We start from the raw sequence: 22852 nt of genomic DNA on the forward strand, positions 1-22852 counted from the left end.
GACAAAATTACAAATGGATTCCATGTACCACATGTCTAAATTTTAGATCCTAAATATTTGAAAGTTACAGATCAAGGTATCAAGCTGTTAAATAAAATACATTCTATTCTCCCTTGAAAAACCACCTGGAAATCCAGGTTTGAATTTAGAATCCGGACTCCTGCCGGGCCGTGGTGGTGTAAGGAGAGCCAGCCCCAGCCTGCCTCCCTTCTCTCCCCATGCCCGCTCCCACCCCACACCATAAGTGCTGTGCACATGTGAGCAGACTCCCCAGCCCCCACGTCCACCTTCTGCTCCCAGCCTCTGCAAACAGCCCTCCTTGGCCTTCCAGGTCTGCACATGGAGGCGTATTCTGTCTTCAGGAGGATGGAAGTGGACTTGGCCCTGCTAGCGCAAGAAATTCTGAGGTCTCTAGTTGCCAGGAATGGTCTACCAAGTGAGGATGGTCCTTTGGTGGGCATCTCCTCTTCACTCCACGGCAAGGGGTGTGGCTGGAGGAGAGCCAGGCGCCTTCTTGGCCAGGTCTCGGGGCACGACTGCACTCACGTCACCCACCAGTTACACCGATTCACCGAATATACCACACTCGTCACCCATGCTCTTCTCTGTGCCCCGGACTTCATCCAGCATCTACAGAGCCTGGGGCAGGCAGCTGGTTAGGGTCCTGGGCTTCTTTAAGTGTCCCGGAGGCCAAGACATGGGGTGGCAGGACCTTCCTGACCAGGTGGCCCTTGCCCTGTGCCCAAGGCCCGCTGCCGTCCCTGACACACTCATTCCTGGGCCCCTGCCTGGCTAAGTCTCACTTCTCAGAAGGTGATGGTCATCCTCGGGAGGAGCACAGTGTGTCCGGTGCCGCCCAGGGCACTGACCCGCTCACTCCTGAGGGCGGCCTGACAGGGAGCCACGTGGGGAAGCTGTTCCTATCCCCACCATACAGAAGAGGAAAATGAAACTCAAAGACGCGGGCTGAGGTGACCTCGCCGGCAGGAAGCACAGGGTGGGGGTGGGGGCAGCCGTGACAACGCTGGCGGGAGCGCCCACCCCCGCTGCAGGGTCGCTGACACTCCTCCAAGTCATTAAACTACAATTTACGTAATGAACCCCTTAGGTTATATTTGGGTTTGGCCATTGTAAATAACACTATAATAAAAATCATTGTGTGCAGATTGTCCTTCCTTTGGATAATGGCTATTGGTGCCAAATGTCATTTCCTTTCCAAAAATCTTGTCCCCATTTCCAATCTGACCAGTGGCCTCTGAAAGCACCTGTCACTCCACTCTTGCCAGCATCATGTATGATAATTTGAACACATTGTTTAAATCTTTTTTTTTTTTTTTTAAGATTTTATTTATTTATTTGACAGAGAGAGAGACAGCAAGAGAGGGAACACAAGCAGGGGGAGTGGGAGAGGGAGAAGCAGGCTTCCCGCCGAGCAGGGAGCCCAATTCGGGGCTCGATCCCAGGACCCTGGGATCATGACCTGAGCCGAAGGCAGACGCTTAATGACTGAGCCACCCAGGCGCCCCTGAACACATTCTTTAAAGATGTGGTAGGTGATAAAGGCATCCTGTTGCTTTCGCATGGATTTCTCTGACTGCTAGAAAGTTAAGCACATTTTTGTTGTTCCTAGTTATATTTCCTTCTGTGTCATCTGTTCAGTCTCCTGCCCTTTTATCCGCTGGGGTCCTAATGGTTTTCTTGTCAACTTTGTAACAATAACCATTTGTCTGTCATATTTCCCAAATATACTTTTCAAAGTTTTGTGGTATCTCCAGTCTTTTTGTTGTTGTTAATTCAGTATAAATTTTCATATATTATTAAATCTGATTTCTCCTAGCACGTCTATCCCTTGGAAGTTCTTTTCCCTCCAAGGGATCTGATTTCTATTCTACTTACTTCAAAGTTCCCTTTGGTCGTATTTTTATATTTTTACTTTTTAGCCATTTGGAATTTACCTTGATGTGCACTATAAGGAGAGGGTCAGAAAACTTTTTGAAAGCTATATTTGGAAAAAGTGATGAACAGAAATAGGAGTCGGCGTGGGGCCGGCTCCGTGAGGCTGACAGACAAGTGAAAGACGCAGAGCGCCAGGGACAGGGCAGTTGTCATTTCCTCATCAAGGAGAGTGATCTTGACCGGCAAAAGGAAGATCAAACATGGCTAAGGGAAAGAGATGCTCAGGAGAGGCAAAAGGAGAGCAAGGGTCTGGATCTAAAAGAACGACCTCCCAGGGCCATGAAAGAGGGAGACAGCCTGGCTGAGAGGAAGGAGCCCTGACTGAGGGCCGGAAGACTTGGGTTGGAATCCTACTCTGCCAGAAGTTCCTGCCTTACTCTGGGCCTCAGTTTCCACACCTATTGATTCATTTATGTGTGGCCAAGTATGTTCTTGGTTTTTTTTTAAGATTTTATTTATTTGACAGAGACATAGCAAGAGAGGGAACACAAGCAGGGGGAGTGGGAGAGGGAGAAGCAGGCTTCCCGCTGAGTAGGGAGCCCGATGTGGGGCTCGATCCCGGGACCCCAGGATCATGACCTGAGCCGAAGGCAGACGCTTAACGACTGAGCCACCCAGGCGCCCCATGGCCAACAATGTTTAAGACACTGCTGGAGGTGATGGACTTGCAGAGACAAACACGACCGTTCCTGTCCTCTGGGGGCTTGTAAGAGCTGACAGAGAAGCAAACCCTCAAGTAAAACAGAGCGAGGAGTGTTTCACCGGACTCTGAAGAGGAGCATCTACGACGGCCTGGCCAAGGGGAGCAGCTGAGGCATGGAGGCTGGAAACAGGATATCCATGCTGACACAGCCAGAGTGGAGGCTGTATGTTGGGTGCAAGAAAGAGGGGTTGGCAGCGGCCAGGTCACGGGCGCTGTGCCGTGGAGTCTGGCTGTATCACAGCTGAGCCTGTATTCAAACCTCCTGGATGGCTCATTACAACAGACTGCTGGGCCTGCCCCCAGAGTTTCCCATTCTCAAGGCTGAAGGTGGGGCCCCAAATGCATTTCTGACACGTTTCCAGATGCTACCCTTACACTTACTTCTATTCATCGTCTGGCCGTGGAGGGCTGTTGACTGAGGCACTGCATGGAAATCACGCAGCCCAGGGCCTGGCATGTGGAGGGGCTCAGTAAACCACAGTTCTTACCATTCTCATGGGCCATGTTGTGGGGGAGGAGGGGGGAGCTGACTGATGGAGGATTCCAAGCAGGAGGGGGATGTGGTCAGGCTTATTTCTTAGGAAGACCCAGAAGCAGTCAGAGCGGGTGTGAGTTCAGCTCTACCACTTAGCCAGTTGTGTGAGCTTGAGCAAGCAACTCATTCTCCCTGTGCCTCGGTTTCCCAATCCCCCAAATGGGGATAATAACAGAACTGATCTAATAGGGTCATTATGAGAACCAAATGAAGGAATTTAAAGAAGGCTGGCAAACTGAAGAGCTTAACACGCGACGGCTATGATGAGGACGTTGGAAGCAGGAGGAGGAGGACGAGGACGAGGAGGACGAGAACGAGGAGGAGGGAGAGAGGCAGGAAGGGGGTGGGGAGAGGAGGCAGCAGTGATAATACTGATTACGAGGCACAGTAACCAAGAGGTCACAAATGACAGTGATGAGAAGAGCAGGGGGTGGGGGCGGCACGAACCCCAATCCCTGAGCACTTTCTATCTGAGGGTGGAGGGGCAGCAGTTAGGATGCGGCCAAGGGGATGAGCACAGAGGCCTCCTGGCCCTCACAGGGGAGAAGGTGGTGGGGTGGTGGAGGGATCACGGATGTGGACTCAGCAGAAGCTTCGTCAGCAGAGGCCACGGCGTGTGCCGGCCTCAGCACCATTTCCAGGCACCCTGCACTGAGTCTCCCCTAAGGTGAGGCAATGACCATCCTGAGCTCCTAAGGCTCTGCATCCCTTCCTGGCCTGGAACAGAGTATAGGTTTAGGTGCAGATGGACATCTGTCCCCATCTCGGGCCTGGTCCAGTAAGGCCTCATATACAGGGACCTGGTGGCCCTGTTTGCCCTGGGGATTTCCCGGACCGTTAGCCCACCCCTGCTGTCTCTCCCAGGAGGCCCCGAGTCTCCTTCCTCTAGGCCTGGCCTCTGACCCCTGCTTTAAGTCACCTCCTAGGTCAGACCCTACAGCCTAGACAGACAATCTTTATTCCCTAGTGCCACCAGGCTGTTCTAATAGCACTAATAAAAGTAATAATAATAATAATAAAATAATAAATAGCATTAATCATTGCCAGACAGCACTTACTAAGTGTCAAGCACCATGCCAGGTGCTTCTATATTTCACCTGGTTTAATTTTTAAAACAATCCCCAATGATGGGTAGTATTACTCCTGTTTAATGGATGAGACTAAATCTAAGGGGCCTGGGTAACTTGCCTAAGGTAACCCAGCTAACAAGTGACAAGAGTCTAAATTTAAACCCAAGTCTATCTGACTCTAAGGCCTGATCTGTGTTCCCCTCTTAAACTATGTTGCCTTTCCAAATTCTGGGGCCTGGTGCATTAGGCCCCTCCCTCCTTCCCCAAGGCCTGAGCTACCGCTGGGAGGTCAGGCCTGTGACGAGGCTGTCCAGGGGCCAACTCCAGCCCCTGTCCTCTCCCGTCCCCCTGACGTGCTGGAACCACACCCATACCCGCCCAGGCCAGCTCTCGGGGCCTCACTGAACTAACACCCAATCAGAGGCCCGGCAGCAACGAGGCCAGCCTCCCAGGAGTGCAGATGAGAGGGGAGGGGGACTAGAAGGGCAGCTCCTTTCTGGGTTACCAGGCATCCTGGGGCATGGGGAGGGGAGGCTGGCGGAGGCAGGAGGAACTCCTCCAAGCTTGCCGCCTAGCTCAGGGCTCCTGGGGGCTGGGAGACAACAAGCCTTTAGGTAACTTGTTTGGAGTCATCTGTGCAGCTGTCCAGTGAGTCAGGGAACCAAATGGCCACAAATGGTGACAAGAAGAGCCCCCAGATGGATGAAGAAAGTACGGCCGGCCTTAGCACAGGCTATTTTTTGGGTTGTTCAGTCTTCCTTTCCCATCTTTCCCTTTCCAGATCCCATCAAGGCTCCTGGGTACCAGAAAGCCACACCCACTGAGCAGCTGTGCACATAGCAAGTGGCAGGCAGACGCCGTGAGCGAGGCCTGATACCCATTCCAGCCCTGCCCAGCCAGGCCTTGGCTCCCAAACACAGAGCTGCCTCCTTCCTGCCAGAATTCTACCGGTGAGGCTCCAGGCAGGTACAGAGAGCTCCCCAGAGGCTGCACGGTTGGAAACATCGCTGCAGGAGCAGGACAAGCGGGTGGCTGGCACCAGAGAGGAAGGGCCTGGAGAAGTAGCCTCCCCCACATTTACCTGGGTCTCAGATGCCAGAGAAGTGAAGTAGAGCATGGGAGAGGTCCTGTGAAGGCACCAGCCCTGGGCTTGGGGTAGGGAACATTCTAAAGGAGAGGCTTCCTGTGTCGCCAAGAAGGGCTAGGGTTGGGGAGGCCATGGGCATCGCTGGCTCTCCTCTGGCAGCTCACTCTAAAGGCCCAAGTTATCTTTGACTTGGGAGCCAGGGAAGGCTCATGGAATTTCAAAGGACTCCTCCCGGTCCCCTCTCTCCTCACTCACCCCTACCAACCCTGGGAATGAGCTCTCACTAAAACAAGACTGGTCCTACATCCCTGGGCACGGCCAGGCCAGGACACACATCCACATGGGTGAGTGCGTGCCTGAGCACAGCTCCTAATTCCTCATCCCAACTGCTCCAGTACCTTCGGTCGGCCTGCAGCCAAGGCCAGGCCAGGGGGGAGCTCCTCAGAGTCTTCCTGGGAATAGTGAGGCCCTGCTGTCTGCTCCCTGAGTGGCTGGAGCACAGGGAGTCTCCCGACTCTAGCTGACTGCCCTCCTTTTCTGCCTTCTTTCCTTTCTTCCTTGGATGAACTATAAGAGCCTTGAATGAACTGACCTTGGTGTTCTTGGAAGGAACAGGTGATAACATCCACCTGGCTGCCCTGAATCACCCTCCCTGGCCTGCCTGTTCGAACCCGGTCTGCTCAGCAGGAAGCAGGATCTGGTGTTTGAGCCAACACCAGGGCATTTATGATGACTGGGCATTGAGGGGTTTAAAAAAAGCCAATGGGTTGAGGCCCCTGCCGTCCAGGAGCTCCTCTGACAGGTGTCTGTGCACAGAGGAGAGGATGTGCCAGGAGAGGCTGGGCCAGCGGGCAAGAGGCCAGGGTGAGGGGCGCCTGGGTGGCTCAGTCGTTAAGCGTCTGCCTTCGGCTCAGGTCATGATCCCAGGGTCCTGGGATCGAGCCCCACATCGGGCTCCCTGCTCCGTGGAAGGCCTGCTTCTCCCTCTCCCACTCCCCCTGCTTGTGTTCCCTCTCTCGCTGTGTCTCTCTCTGTCAAATAAATAAATAAAATTAAAAAAAAAAAAAAAAAGAGGCCAGGGCGAGAAAGCAGCCCTCGGGCTCCCTGGAGGTTCACCAAGGCAGACCCAATTCCCTCCCATTTCCCCTGAGAAATGCCTATCTGTGATCCCACTTCTGTTGCCTTCAAGGCAGAGAGAAGGGCGGGCCCTGAGGACACTAGTTCTCAGGCCATGGTTCTAAAAACAGAGGGGTGCTCCCTCAGCCCCCATTCTCTCCCTGGTTTGCATGGGCCTTCTTGCAGCTAGAGCGGGCTGAGGCCAACCCCCTTGCTCCCCTTTGGGGAGCCACGTTAGACTCAGCGGAGCCTGGCTGCCTCATTCAGCTTGGCCCTGGGTGGGTTCCCCTTCCCCACTGTCCCACCTACCTGAATTTCTGGACCTGACTTCTGTCTTCTCTCTCGCTTGCTACCTACTTGACACTGCACTTGGCATTGCTTGGGAAAGGGCTGTGGGGTTAAACCAAACTGCACTGAGACCTCCTTAGGCAGGTTAAGCTGTTCCCGCCCCCGAACTCGCCTCTAAACCTCCAGAAAGAACAACCAGCTTCTAACTGTAGGGGGAGGCCATCTGTCATCATTCTCTGGTAAGAGGCTCGGGTATTGGAAGACGAATGGCCTGAACTCTGCAGTACCCCTCCCCTGGGGTGGCTGGTGACAGCTGGTTGAGGGGAAATGGGCCCGGACACGTTGGCAGGTATCCCTGCAGGCCCAGAGCTGAGAAAAAGAGAACTCAGGAGGGGACTCAGTGGGTGGTCCACCAAGAAGCAGTCACCCTACTTGGCCACACAATCTCCCTAGAGAAATGAGCCCAGGCCCTTGCCTGCCTACAATGAGGACAGAGTCTGATCATTCCCGAAGTGCAACCAGACTCAATGGCAGTTGGGGAATCCAGCTGCAGGTCAGCAGTACAAGTACAAAGTGGGGAGAGACCAGGACTTTATGGGCTTGGGAACTGGCCCCCTCAAGCTCACTGAGGGGTCTGCTATCCCTGCAGAATAGCCCCAGAGTCCAGATAAGGCTTTCCTCCCCGGGCTGGGAATGAGGGTGGATCCACATGAGAGAGGCCTCGCAGAGGGTAAGGGGCTTGGGGAGGCCACTACAAGGTCAGGGCAGGGGACTGAGATGATTAGGAGTGACACTGAGGCTAGCCAGATGAAAGCTTTCCTTCCAGGGGGACCTAAGGCCAGGAAAGGGCCTGCAGGGCCTGCTGGGAAGGGACTCAGGGTCTGGCTAGAGAAGGCTGGAAAAGCATACGCAGTCTGGGCATCTGGGCGGGTGGCAGATATCAGACATAGCAGCTCCAGGAGCCCACGCCAGTGCCCCTTGGATCCCCTGGCCTCTCTGTCCCTTGGTTGAGTTTGGGTGTGTCTTTCAGCTTTAGGTCATTGACGCTTCTTTTGAAAGGTTCCTACTTGTTCTTTGCTGGGTTCAGGGAAAGGGGCTGACCTGGAAGCCAGGCAAGGCCAGGGCAAGAGGGGAAGGAGCTGGTGCATGGGGAGCTCACCACTCTCTCCTTGTAGACGATGTACTTCAACCACTTGAAGTCCTGCCACTTGAAGCCAGCGAGGACAAATAGAGAATCGCGTTCATATTGCTCGGGCCGCTGCATGGCGCCCTCAGGGTAGGTGATGCGCAGTGTAGTTTTGCTGCCCACGTCCTTCTCAAAGCCTTTCACTGGTGCTGAGTTCAGTCTACAGAGAGCAGGCCCAGTCAGAGCCTGCCTTGGGCTCACTGCACGGAGCCTGTGGGCTCGTGTTTGGGGAGGGACTATGACCCCAGAATTCCCCAGGTGCAGAGAACAGGGAGCCAGGTCACCTGGAGCCACCTAGCTTTCCAGAGCCCTCCAAACCTAGAGGTTCTTCTCTAGGCTTCTGCTGACCTCCAGCCCAAATGGCCAGATAGACAGACAGTTCTCAATGGACTCGGGGACAAGGGTTTGGGCCAGGACACTCAGGTGCCTGAGGCCCTGCTTTGGGGAGCTCACCTGACCACAATGTCATAGTCATCAATTCGTGACCCCAGAGACTTGTTGGCAAGGACACCTCCGTTGCCCACGATGATGCAGCGGCGGCAGCTGAGGCTGAGGGGAGAGAGGCAGAGACCTCTAGAGAGCTGTCCACTAGGGCTCCTTCTCCCTACCCCTCTGGCCAAGTGCAGGATGGGGGAAGACCAATGGGCTTCTGGCAGCATTCTGAGGCCAAAGCCATACTGTGGGTAGCTGGGCCGCTTGGGACTCTCTGACATCCCTAGTCCCAGATACTCTCCAGGACAGCGTGGCTGTGGAAGGGGCAAGGGCACCAGTTCTGGGGTGGTGAGGAAGGAGCCTCTGGTAAGATGGCATTCTAGGCTAAAGGTTCCCCAAGGGTTAGTGGAGTTCAAGAGAGAGGACAGGCCTGGAGGCTCTGGGACCCAAGGCTGGGCTTATATTCAGCTCAGAAGCCCCCATGCTCCCACTGGCCATCAGAAAGCCCTATTCATCTTGCTCCTCCCGCCTGGGGCGTCCCCCCTCCAGGGTCCATTGGCTTCAGAGCTGTCACTGCCTCCTGCATTTAAGCCCTGGCCCCCTCACCTGCCTCGACCACCCAGGCTCTCAGTCCCAGTGCTGGGCTGATTTCAGCCCAGTGTCTTCTGTCCTTACCCTCAGACCTCTGACGGCTGAGGACTGAAAAATCTTGCCAAGTGCTTACAGCCCAGGGGGTGCAGGCCAGCTGGATGGCCCCCCTTATCTTATCTGCTTATCACCCCAGCATGGGCGCTGTGTGTGCGCCTGTGGACATGCTGGAGAATCTGCTCGTGTCCAGCCAGGGCTGGCGGGGTCTCAACGCCTCTGCACATGCCAGGCAGCCGAGGGGCAGGGGGCTGGGTAGTAAGTGGCTCACCTGTCCAAGGCAGGGGTCAGGCGGTACTCTTTGGTGACTGACAAGATGGCTTTGATCAGATTGTCTGTGGACAGAGGAGGGAGGTTACCGTTAGAGGGTCACTGGCATGCCCGTGCAGTGTTTGCGGATGATGGGGGGAGGCACACGCCCTTGCGCAGGGTGGAGGTGGATGTGACGGTGTGGGGAGGGAGCTCTGGGCACAAGGCTGGGCTGGGCCACTGGCCTAGCTCTAGCCCCGAGGAACGAGACAGAGGCAGGGGAACAGGCAGGCACACTCGGCTCTGCCCGGAGCCAGTCCCCAGCACCGACATGCAGTTTCTCTCCCAGGGCTTCCAGCCCTTCCTGGGAGGTCTCCTCTGGCTTTCGGAGGCTCTGCACTCAGGCTCCAGGACACGGATCCCCAGGCCCAGGATCTGCCCAGAGACAGAGGCCACTAACACTAAAGAGCTCGAGTGGGCTCTGCCAGCTCCCAACTCAGACCCCTTTGCCTCAGTCTGATACTGTCTTCCCCTCACTTCCCCCTCCAACACTGCCAATCTCCAGTCTTGGTCCTGCCAGCCTGTCTCTGCCGCCTTCCATCTCCAAGCCCTAAGGCCTGGCATCTGCCCACCTGCACTCCACTCAGGAGGCCCTCAGCAAGGGGCCCAGGACCTCTGTGTCCTCAGATCCTGTGACCACGATTCAGACCTCATTCTTCTTGGCCTCTCTCTGGCTTTGGCGATGGGAACTGCTCTCTTTTCAAACTCTGGCATAATGGGAACATTATCATATAATGTATAATGATATTGGCTTTGGAGTCAAATCCTGGCTGCACTACTTCAGAGCTCTGGGACCTCCAATTAATCACTTACTTTCTTCGCGCTTTAATTCCCCATCTTTCAAATGAAGATGGCAATTCCTACGCTGCAGAGTCGTTAGGAAGATGAAAAGGTAATGTACATAGAGATCTGGAGATAAAGTAAGTAGATCAGTGCAGCCATAGTGGAGAGCATCTTAATAACATTAAGCAAAGATGTAGATGTGCGTACACTAAGATCGTTCAACTCTCTTCCTAGGAAGACAGCATCTGAACGCTCACACATTTGTTTAAGCAGACAAGAAGTTTTGCTGTGGACCTGTCTGTAATAGTAAACGTTAGAGGCAAACTAAATGTTTGCCAAAGGAAAACAGATTAAATGTGGTACATGGAATACTACACAGCAGTAAAAACAAATAAAGAAGCGACCTTGGGCTATGTGTACTGATACAGATAAACCTGGAAAGCAGAAGCAAAAAAATTAATCTGGAAAGTACACACACACACACACACAAAATATTATTTGTAAAATGTAAAAACATGCAAAAACAATACATTTTAGATGGATATATAAATATGTCACAGAAATAGATACACAGGCATTGGAACAATAACCCTAAAACCAGACTAACGGTCTCCTGGAGAAGGAGGGGAATAGAACGGGAAGGGCTACACATAGCTTTAACTGTATTTCATGTTTTATTCCTTAAGCTGGGTACACAGTACACGGTGCTCACTGTACTAGCCTTCATTCTTTTTTATATGCCTGAAGTATTCCATGTAAAGAAAGAATGCCTCCCAACTTAAAAATAACAGCCCCATCATTTTTTTTAAAAGACAGGGTGGTCAACACTGTCAGATGCAGCCAAGAGGTCAAGTTGGGGACTGAAACAGACCCTTTGGATTTCACGGGGGCACTGAGCAGTGTCACTCGGGATGGTGGAAGGAAGAGAGTGCTCAGGACTAAATGGTGAGAAAGAGGAGGCAGCAGGCACAGCGAATCTTCCCAGGAGATGAAGGAGAATGGGTAAGGAAGAGATCTTTAAGGAGGGTTCTATACTCAGTGCTTTCAGGCATCCCTTCTGCAGGGCTTCAGAGAAGGCCACAGACCTCCTCCTTTTCCCACCTCCCATTTCACCTCTAAGAAAAAGCATATTGCTACTCATTGGCCAAAGTCAAGGCTATGGCTTGGGTTTTTGTTTTCTAGGAGGGGACGTTAGGAGAAAGGGTATAAACTAGCAGGTGTTCTCTTCTTGCTAGCCAATGGGCTGTGTACCAGCCTTTCCAGGTCTTTGTAGCTTAGTAGAATCAGAGTCTTGAGCAAGGATTTAGGAGAAGAGTAGGCTGCTTAGCTACCTGCACCCAGTAAAAAGGAGTTCTTCACATGGTTCAGCCCTACCCACTGGATTTGTCTTTGGGGATCTGAGGTCAAAACTCCCATTCCAAAGAGTCCTTTTGCCAGTCCCTGTTTTCTTTTCAGGGAGGGATGGACTGACTGAGTGGAGGATTCATGTATTTTTTAGTCCCCTGGCCAAATGATATCATGCCTTCAACAGTGATCTTACTTAATTCTGACCACAACCTAATACAATGGTAGTATTTTTCTCCATCTAACTGATGAAGAAACTAAAGCACAGATAGGTTAAGTAACTTGTCCAAGGTCACAGCTAGTAAAGAAGTAGTACTGATCTGATCCTTCAATGTCTGACCCTAAAAGCCCAAACTCTACAATGCCATGAAACAGTGCAGGCACTTGACAAGACAACAGAACTGTTAAACTGTCAGGGGCGGGAAAGTCTTAAGTCAGGAGGGAGCTGCATGAGCAAGGTCCCTAAGGCAATGGAAGGGGACAGTTCTGAGGGCACAGGGGACAGGTAAGCCTTGGACAGGGTAAGAAAGGACTGGAGAGACCAGGGTAGTAAGGAGGGGATGATGGAGGAGGCTGGGGTCTTTGTCGGGGATGGCCTCTGTCTTCTCAGGGATTTCCCCCTCATATCTGGTCCTCCGGCACGGATGTCCCTGGTATCCTGTCCTGTGATCTCACTGTGCTCTTACCTTGTCAGAGCCCTTACTGCCCTGCACTCTAAGTATCTGGGTCTCCACTAGACTGGAGCTTTTTTAAGGAGCAGGACTGTACTGTCCACTCCACTGCTGTATGCCTGACCCTGGCCACGTGGTGGGCTCTGAGTAAACAAACAGTCCATTGAAGTCGGAGGAAAGAAAGGAAGGGGAAGAGGGAGGGAGAGGAGTGGATCCCCAGCATGGGGACTTCTGAGTGTACAGCCCTGTCCTGAGTGCAGGGAGACAGGCTGAGGGATCCCATGTTAATACAGAGTGAGCCAGGGCTCCCAACCTACCTTGACCTTTGATCCCAAAAGGCGGCACAAATTCCCGAATCCTAGCCCACTTGCGGAAAGAGTCATCCAGGAACATGGGTGCTGGCTTGGAGAACCTGGAATACAACAGGGCTGTTGAGGATCCCCAAAGGCAACAAGCAGGAGTACAGGTTGGCTCTTCAGCACATCTGTCAGGGCAGTGGATCTGCCAGAAGCACCTTCCCGCTCCAGCACCCTCCCCGCCCCTGGTCAGGGGGGAGCTGCTGTGCGGCATCTGACACAGCTTGTCTACTGGAGCCTGAGTTTGAAGGGGCAGGTCTGGCCAGTCCCCAGACGGCCGGCTACAGGGGTGGAGAGGCAAGACCGCTCGGCCAGGATGGAGGTGCAGCACGGCAAGCTCTCTGGCAGGCGACCCAGGCATGCGCCTACACTGTCCCTGCAGTCTGGGAACACGGAGGTGACATACTGACCAGGTGAGCAGAAAGAGACCCAAAGACAGCTAGTGCCCGGAGCATTCTGGGAGGTGGACCACCCAGGGTGAGGAGGAAGGAGAATTCTCGATGAGAGGGAGAACAGCCACAGGAGGCAGGGCTGAAGGGAGGCCTCCCACAGGTAGGAGCCTGGCAGAGACAAGGATGGAGGGAACCCCAAGCTCCTCAGGAGGTGGGGGAGGGGCACATGCAGAAGAGGAGGGGGTAATTTTGGCCTGGAGGAAAGATGGGAGGGAAAGGGGGAGAAAAGGAAGGGCGGGATGACGCTGAGTTGAGAAGGGAAAAGAAAGTTTTACTTGCCAGGGCGCAGGCTGTGGGTGGTGGGGACAAAGTCAGTAGGGATTGAGATGGCAATGAGGGGAGAACGACGGGAGAAACCAAGCTCTTCAGGGATGCATGGAACCTAGCACTGGATTTTGAGACCTTTCTCGGGGCACCTGGTGGCCCAGAACACGGCCAGCACCTGATCGTCTACTGTGTGTTGATTCTTGAAGCGGGGCCTGCTTGGGGCCTTGCCGGCCAAGAATGAAGGTGTGGAGGAGGCCTAGGCCTTGGCTCCATCCCTGTGTTTCTAACTCAACCTGAATCAGCCCATGAAAACCTGAAGACTGGAGGAGAGGCCCTATAAGCCCAGGAGCTAGAACTTGCCCTCTGAATATACTCCAACTCAAGCAAACCTTTCTCACTTCCATCCTCACTAACCATCATGATCACCCTACCCAGGAGGAACACTACCAGTAATCACTTGGAGGCCTAATATTATTAGAGATTTTGAAGTGAACTTGAAAGAGGCAGAAAACTTGCCATCCTGCCCACCCCCCTCCCAAGCCCCATTACTCATGGCTAGGAAGAAGTTGTCAACACTTGATAGCACAGAAAGGCCATTCCCTGCAGAGCAGCTTTCCTTTGGACTTCTGAGTTAGCACGCTTCCCTTCTGTGCACAGGGGGCATGCATGTTTCTCATACCTGGCAGATCAAATCGAAGTACATTAATATATCTGATGCTCTCCCAGAGGCACTGAGGGTCCTGGCCACAGCCTATGTGTAACAGCAAAGAAAACAAGGTCCCTGGATAAGCCCGCACCAAGAACCTCTCCTCCTGCGTCGGGACTGAGCTTATAAAATGTTTGCAAAGTTCCTCAATCAGGCTTGGACAGGATTTTGTCTGCTTCCCAATAGGTACTGGCTGTCATATGCTAATAAAATCTCCTAAGATCTTGCCAAACGTTCTCAACATATTTTTTTTCCTTTTCCTCTCCTTTTCCCTGTGTTATTCAGCTGATTAGAAAGTTCATTATGTTAATTTTTACTTTTTAAAAAAAGCCTTATTTATGGTGTAGCTTGTAGTAAGTGTTAATTTTGGGGAAAAAATACTGATGGATGGACACACAAACACAAATAAATAAAAAATACCCATAATCCTAAAACACAAAGGCAATTAACCTTTTGGTATATATCTGTACTGAGCTCTGTAGACTCTTTTTTCACTTTATAATAATGAAAACATCACTATGCAAATGGATGCAACTTTCTCTCAATACACAAAGACAGGATCAAACAAAAACAGTAAGCTGCTGGTGACGTGACCCAAGTTGACTTCCAACAATCAAATGTACATGGATACACGAGTGAAAATATGACCCAAAAAAATATCAGTTCCAATATTACCGTTACAGTCTTGAGTGTCTGTGTTCCCTCCAATTCGTATGTTGAGATTTCATCCCCACTGTGATGGTGTGCGGAGGTAGGGGTCTTTGGGGAGGTAATCAGGTCATGAGAGTAGAGCCTTCATGAGTGGGACTGGTGCCCTTCTAAAAAGAGGCCAGAGGGGCGCCTGGGTGGCTCAGTCAGTTAAGCGTCTGCCTTCGGCTCAGGTCATGATCCCAGGGTCCTGGAATCGAGCCCCACATCAGGCTCCTTGCTCAGCAGGAATCCTGCTTCTCCCTCTCATACTCTCCCTGCTTGTGTTCCCTCTCTCACTGTCTCTCTCTGCCAAATAAATAAATAAAATCTTTAAAAATAAATAAAAATAAAAAATAAAAAGAGGCCAGAGAGCTAACTAGCTCTCTTTCCACCATATACGGATACAAGGAGAAGCCGGCCATCTGAACCTGAAGATGGCTCTCACCAGAACCTGACCATGATGGTGTTGTGATCTCAGACTTCAGCCTCCAGAACTATAAGAAACACATTTCTGTTGTTGAGAAGCCACCCAGCTTATGGTAGTCTGTTAAAGAAGCTAGAGCTGATGAAGACCATAAGTAATGAACAAAAATAATTCATGGGAGAGATCCTGGCAAAAAGCACGACATGGGTCTGATAAGCGTTTCTTAAAACTCTTTGCTGCTAGTGTAGAACCTATTTATTTCTTATTTTTATTATCTGTTTTTCCTCATTCTTTTATTGGGTCTTCATGTTTTAGCTGCTCATTTTGCAGCCCCTCTTTATTTCTTGACAGATGGAGCCAGCCTCCTCAAACATTTCTTTCTCCTAGTTGGGTGCACCTTTGTGCAAAGGGTACTCTTTTTTCCCGCCAGGTGGGGACATATTTTTAAAACTTTTTATTATGGGAGATTTCAAACATGCACAAAAGTTGAAAAACAAAACAGTGAAACTTCATGGACTTATTACCCAGATCCAGTGATTTCAGCCATGGTCAATTTTGTTTCTCTTAGCCCCTCCCACTCTATATTATTTTGGAAACTCCCAGAAATCATGCCATTTTATCCACAAAATACTTTAGCATTAATTTCTATAAGGTAAGGCCACCTTAAAAACCATAACCACACCTAAACAACTCCTCTCAAAGCCATTATCATATCTAAAACACTAGCTATAATTTCTTTTTTTATTTTATTTTATTTTATTTTTTTAAAAGATTTTATTTATTTATTTGACAGAAAGAGACACGGCGAGAGAGGGAACACAAGCAGGGGGAGTGGGAGAGGGAGAAGCAGGCTTCCCGCAGAGCAGGGAGCCCAATGCGGGGCTCGATCCCAGGACCCTGGGATCATGACCTGAGCCGAAGGCAGACACTTAACAACTGAGCCACCCAGGCGCCCCTAGCTATAATTTCTTAATAGCAACAGTCAATTTCAGATTTCTCCTATTATCTCATTAATGTTTGCTGTTGTTGCTTACTTTAATAGTTGGTTATTTAGATCAGAATGTAAGCATGGTCCACACATTGAATTGGGCTGGTCTCTAGTCTCTTCTAAATCCATAGGTTTCTTCCTCTCTCTTCTTCTCCCTTTGGCCTTTTCCTTTTGGCTCCTGAATCCTTCTGACATACCCCAGTAATCTTAGAAAACAGCCTTGCTGTCTAGTATTTAAAGATGTCCCACGTTCATCCTGTACATTTCTTGCCTCCACCTGGAGTCGGTCATCTTCCAAGGAGCCCTGGTTCCTTTTCATTAGAAATGGTATTTAGAGACCACCATCTTGATGGCTAGGTTGCTCATGTTGCTAGGGTTAGTCATTTTCCCCAGGTCTTTTCAGGGGGACAAAGCAGGAAATACTTTTTTAAAGAGAAAATACATCATGCATTTATACTAGTATTCCCAATCCAAATTCAGGATGACAAGATTTATACTTTCTCTTGTTTCATAGCTTCACTAAGATACAATTCACATACCATAAAAGTCATCTATGTAAGCTTCCTTCATTTTATATTTGTATCTCTTTTCAATTAAGTAGACATTCTTGTTTATAGTGATATTAACACAATTAGCTTATTTGCTTTATCTTAATACATACACACATACAGGTACATGTAGAAAATATAATAGTTTCAGAATAACATTACTAACACTATCATTACTAAAACCAATTTAAAATTTCTTTATAGTTCTTTCTGCCTTCAGGTATACCATACTAGAGAAGTACAGACAAATGATTTTGCTTCTGCCACTTGAAATAATTCTGCGGAGTTGAATCCATCAATGATACCTAGTTAAGTTCATTTGTTTCATGTTGCTTTTGCTTTTTAGGGGTTGCTTATACTTCATTTTAATTTAATTTTGTTTTATGATGATATAAAACTTTACACAATGCCAAAACTAAACTCACAAAACAAGATATATTCAGAGGAGTCTAACATTTATCTCTGTGTCTGACCCCTGTTGCTTCTATTCCCATATAGGATTTTCATTATTAAATTCATTTTATTTTATTCATACTAGTATTATTCCTATAACGAATTCATTTTTATTCTATCCTTCTTTTGTTATTTTTGATGTGAGCAAATACATAATACATACGTGTGTGTGCAGTGTTTATTTCTTTATTCAATAAAAAGATAGCATATTAAACACACTGTTTTGCCTACTGAGTTTTGTTTTTGTTTTTTTTTTTCCACCTACAATATATTGTGGTGATCACTCCACAGTAGTATATAGAATTATATACTTGATAGTATTATTCAGTCAGTCCCCTGGGCTGTTGCAGTCTTTTGTAAAGTAGCTCCTACCAACAGCAGTTACCATGAATAACTTCATGTGTATGTCTTTTCTCTTCGCCAGTATATCTTTGAAATGGATTCCTTGAAGTGGATTGGTTGGGTCAAAGGGAAAATGCATATAAGTAATTTCGCTCCAAATTGCCAAATTACCCTCCATGGGGATTGTGCCATCATAGTACCCACCAGTGATGTTTGAGAACATGCTGTCAAACATTTCAGTTCTGCCAGTCTGACAGGAGAGAGATAGTATCTGTGTTGTTTTATTATAAGTGAAATTGCACATTGTTATATATATATAAAGGGTCATTTGCACTTCTTTTTCTATTACCTTTGTTCCTATCTTTTGCCCATTTTTCTACAGGGTTATCGGTCTCTTTCTTCTTTCTTTTCTCCCAGCGTTTTTTGACACATAGTTGACATCAAAGTCGTGTCACTGTGGAAGATGTACAGCATGGTGATTTGATACACTTCTACAGTGCATTATGATCACACCTTAGCTAACAATCTTCTCTTTTTTTTGAAGCTCTGCATATATTAAATATACAAACCTTCCGAGACGCAATTACAAATATTTCTCCTAGTTTGTTTATTTATTTAACATCTACTTGGCTTATGGTGTTTTCTTTCTTTCTTTTTCCTCCCTCATTTTTTGCCATAGATTTTTTAAGAACGTAGTCAAATTTATCAACCTTTTAACCTTATTGTTTCTGGATTCTGAGTCTTAGTTAGAAAAGTTCTCTTCATTCCCAAGTTACATCTCTTTCAGGGCTAGAATCCCATCCATTTCTTACTTCTTTCTTGCCAAGACCCCGTACCTCCAGTTCCACTGTCTTTCTGTCCCACCCATTAGGCAAAACTCACTCAGAGACTAATCTAATCCTACTTGTATAGTTCATACTTTAAGTGCTGCTAGAACACACACATACCCTCCCCGCCGCCACACTCACACGAACTGATGCCACTATAAATTCATGGGCTTGAACCTTAGTTGGACCCTCTACTTTGCTCAGTAGCTCTTCCAAACCTTCTCCAAGCTCCACAAACGTTCTATCCTTTCCAACTTTCTCTAAACAAATTACCTCTTCTCTCACTTCATGGCCCTAACCAGGATGCTACTCAGATAGGAACTCGTTCAGCTCCTTGCTTCCTTACCCCCCGCCCAGGCCCACCCAAGCTGATCTCTCCAGCACGCTACGGTTCCCTTTTCTGTTTGGTTCCCCCAAACATAAATCAAGCTCAGGTCTCTCTTATGTGAAAACAAACACAAACCCACCCAACAAACTTTCCTGATCACGTACGCCTTTAGCTACCCATCTCTCTCTCTCTATCCCTTTGTGGCAAAACGTCTAGAAACAGCAACGGATATGCTGTCTCAACTCCCTCACCTCCCAGTCACTCCTCAATCTAATGTCATTGGGATTCACTCTTCTGAGACTACTGTTACGTCCCACCAACGGTGCACTATTTGTAGCCCCCCGAACATGCTGGGCTGCACACGCTTACACAGGCGGTGTCGCTGCCCGAAATGTACCCCCCACAGGCACACTCCATTCCCCGATCCCCTTGTCTCTCTCTGCCAGGAAAATCCCTGTTTCCACTGCACAGCCTTCCCCAATGCCCCCAGCTGGGCTCGTCCTCTTCCTGCAGTGTTTCCACTGTACTTTGCTCAGCCCCCACGAAGTGGCTCAGTGCCCGCAGAGGCCTTGGAAGCAGAGCCAGGGGCCATAAACAACAGGAAATGGGGTGGGGTGATGGTAGCCGTGATGTCTGTGTGTGTGTTGGTGGTAATTCTGCAGGTGGCCTGGGCAGGGCCTCTTGGTACACCTGGAAGAGAACCAGGGACTTCTGTCCAGAGACCAGTGTGCCAGTTTGGGGGCCTGGCCAGGGCAGAGGTGGCCTCCGACGTGTGGAATGACTGGTCAGACTGGCGGGGGTGTGGGACGCCTGACCTGCTTGCCCTGGCCTGGGGGGTAGCAGGGGAGGGTGGGGCAGGCTCAGGCGGACGGGCCCCAGCCTGCCAGCCCAGGACTCCAGCATGCGAGGCAGCTTTAGGATCAGGTTGCAATAGGGTGTGTGAGTGCGTGAGAAGGAACCCGGGAAGGAGAGGGAAGTCGCACTGGAACCTGTCCCTCCTTTCTCCTGAGATCCTAGAGCTCAGTAGTGGGGAGACTTGTGACTCTAGGAGGGCACGTGATGAGGGCGGGTCTGACCCCTCTGCCTCTCATAGCAAGGCTCTGACCCCAAGGCCCACAGGCTGCCCTGTCCACAGACTGCCCAGCTAGGAAGGGCAACCCAGGACCCTCTGAAGGTATCTTTCAGCTCATTTAATGCCCAGTGGTGTGACTGAGGTGCAGTATAGATGGTGAATGTCCCCAACAACCTCAACCACTACCGAAGGCCCAGCACTTTAGCCTGTATCCAGGGACCAGCAGGAGAGGTGACTGGGTCTTATCAGGGTGTGGGGAGTTCTTTTTTTTTTTTTTTTTCCTAGGCAAAGAACTTTATTAACTTGTTTCCAACTTTATTCCCAGGCTTCTTCAGCTTAATTAGCTGCAAAGAATGAATTGTGTATAAGCAAAACCTGAAAAGAGCTGCAGTGTCCAAGGGGCTTGGGCTTAAAAATATTAGAGATCTAGATTTTATCAGATCCATGAACAAAATTTTAAAAAGCAGTCATAATATAAAATAGCAGCTCCCAGTAACTTCTTCAAGTTTTATCTTCTTCAGAAGTTGACTCAATTCAGTTTGCTTCATTCTTGGAAGCTTCATCAAAATTCTCCACAAGATCTGGAACTTCATCATCATTCTCTCTGGTAGCAAGTGGTGCTTTTCCATCCATAGATTGTGTGGGCAGAGCTTCAGCCAGTCTTCTTCAACTAGTCAGACTGTCTGCACCAAGTTGGTTTAAGATCCTGGGTAGCATTTCTGTCAGCTGCTTTGTCTCAGCCTGGCCTGTGATGGTGAAAGTTCGCTGCCAGCGACGCCTGAACTTTGGGGTTGTTAAAGTGGATCACTGTTCCTTGATTTGTGAACATATTCACTTCTTCAATACCAGAGATACTGTTTACCCCTAACTTCTTTAAGGAGAACTGAAGTTTTTTATCATCTGCTGTAGCCGTTCTATGAACCACCTTCTTCTTTCGGCGAGCAGTTCCTTTCCCACCAATGCGCACTTGTGCTTGCAGTTTGGCGAGTTTCTCCTGGTTCATGATAGTTTCTTTCATCTTGTTGGAGCGGAAATGGGACCGCGCAGGGGAATAGGGTTGGCCCTCAGGGGGTCTCGGGCAGACCAGCTGAGATTAGGTGCACACATGCGGGGACGTAAGATGGCAGCTAGGGTGTGGGAAGTTCTTATATGTGAGCACCAGCAGACCCAGAGTAGGGTCTTCCTCCGAGTTCCCACCAACCCAACTGAAAAAGTGCCTCCAGATGGTGGTTTGCTGGAGTAGGGTAACACACACCTTCAGCTGTCCATCTGGGCCTCTTTAGCCTTCTAGTTACTCACCCCAATAATAAGTGTGAGCAGCTCAAGCACCCAGGGGACAAAGGGAAGGCAGAGCCCAGGAATGCGTCCTGAGGACCAGGGGCCATAACACATCAGTCTGTTAGATTCAGCCATAGGCCTTGGCCCCCCCAAAAGCGAGACTGTCATCCAGCAGAGTGAAAGCAAAACCCCACAGATCCACCATCCTCGAACCTGTTCTGGGAAGTGGTGAGCTGGACAAAGCAGAGGGACATGGGCTTTCTAGAATTTACCTGGTTTTGCTGGGGATCTTGCTGCAGCTAGATGTATACCATAAATAGTATACATCCATGCTTATGGTATACATCCGTGCAGGAAAGATGAGCACTTCCCAAATGCCTTGTCAAACTGACGTCTGCTTGCGTATTTCCCTTGCTGACCACCTGAATGGGTCCCCCGAGAGTGCAGCAGAGCAGGAGGAGAAAGGATGGTAAATCTATAGGGCAGGTGGACATTTGCCCAGGGAAAAGCGGCACAGAGGTAGAGAAGACAAACAGCGGGTAGCAACCAGCAAGTCCTTTTCCAAGCATCGGCACGAAGCTCTGGCCTCCATACCCTGCGTGGGACAAGACAGAGTGGAGAAAGCAGCCCCATCCAACAGCTACTTGCCTCCTCAGTGCCAGCCCCTGTGCTGAGTGCTGGCGGGGAACCTAAAGGAAAATTAACCCCGGTCCTTCCCTTCAGGAGGAAATAGCAGACACAGGTAAATAACTGATCATCAAATCCATCTGCCCATCGTGCGTTCTGTAATAGGTAGGGGTACAAAGGTCTTAGACCAATTTAGGGGTCCAGGAGAATCTTCGTGAAGGAGATGACAACAAAACTGAGCTGAGCCTTGAAAGACAAGTAAACGACCTGGGGGAGAATGTCGGGAAGGGTGTTCTGGGAGAAGGGTAGTGGAGGCAAAGGCAAAGAGAGGAGAATATATTCCCTTCAAGACAAGGTGAGGTATTGCTGAGGCCAGACAGTGAAGCAGCGCCCACCAGGGGCAGACGAGCTCAGCCTGGTCCCCCCTCCCAGTGAATCTGCCCTCTCGTCCCATCCAGGATATGGAGCCGTGTGTGAGGAAGGAAGGAGTGGGCAAGGGCATTCCAACTGGTGTAAATAAAGCAGTTGAGGTGCAAACTCTGCATGGAGGGAAGAGGCCAGGACAGGGTGTGCATCAGCAACACCAGGGCTGGCCTGGTGCCCTGACGCTGTGTCAGGACCGATTTCAAGCCGGATCATCACTGGTCACTTCGGGCACTCAGTTCATGCTCTTTTCTGTTGGAACCCTGCAGTGGGTATCTGCATTCCTTCCACCTTCTTCTGTAAGCCCATCCTACCTGTCATTCCGTGCGGTCCTACTGAGCTGACCCCCACCACTGCAATTGCGCATGTCCCAGGCTGGCCAATCAGGGTACTTCACCCCTCAACCACAGTAATTGGCTCAACAATGGGCACCTGATCCAAGTGGGATGAATCAAATTCTTCTCTGAGGTCTAATATGTGGACACTGGGGGATAAGGGAGTCTCTCTTTTTCTCTGAGATAGTGAGTTGTTATGACCACGTAAGCCAAGAAGAGGGCTTGTACAGGGGAGCAGGGGTGGCTCAGTCAGTTAAGCGTCTGCCTTCGGCTCAGGTCATGATCCTGGGGTCCTGGGATCGAGTCCTGCGGCAGGCTCCTTGCTCAGTGGGGAGCCTGCTTTTCCCTCTCCCTCTGCCCCTCCCCCTATTCATGTGACCACTCTCTCTCTTTCTCTCTCTATCTTTCGGGTGCATGCGCACACACACACTCTCTCAAATAAATAAATCTTCAAAATGCTTTAAAAAAAAAGAACAGGGCTTGTACAAACTGCAGCCCATAGACCAGCTGCCTATTTCTATAAATAAAGTTTTATTAAAACACAGCCATGCTCATTCATTTACCTAATGTCTATGGCTGCTTTCATGCTTTGACAGCAGAGTCAAGCGGTT

The 22852-nt window shown here is 50.0% G+C and overlaps 1 protein-coding gene and 1 pseudogene across 2 annotated transcripts in view; both read right to left on the reverse strand.

The window, feature by feature from the left end:
* ST3GAL3 (ST3 beta-galactoside alpha-2,3-sialyltransferase 3) overlaps window positions 1–22852 on the reverse strand; it is a 182188-nt gene that overhangs the window by 13930 nt on the left and 145406 nt on the right. For both annotated transcript variants that reach the window (XM_032430828.1, XM_032430819.1), the window contains 4 exons: window positions 12443–12537; window positions 9290–9353; window positions 8395–8490; window positions 7915–8101 (listed from right to left, as the gene is read on the reverse strand). In XM_032430828.1, the coding sequence (XP_032286719.1) occupies window positions 7915–8101; window positions 8395–8490; window positions 9290–9353; window positions 12443–12537 (442 nt within the window). The remainder of the gene's footprint in view (window positions 1–7914; window positions 8102–8394; window positions 8491–9289; window positions 9354–12442; window positions 12538–22852) is intronic.
* On the reverse strand, window positions 20075–21579 carry LOC116648693 (annotated as a pseudogene).

The sequence above is a fragment of the Phoca vitulina genome, unplaced genomic scaffold, assembly GCF_004348235.1.
Source record: "Phoca vitulina isolate PV1807 unplaced genomic scaffold, GSC_HSeal_1.0 scaffold2, whole genome shotgun sequence".
NCBI lineage: Eukaryota > Metazoa > Chordata > Mammalia > Carnivora > Phocidae > Phoca > Phoca vitulina.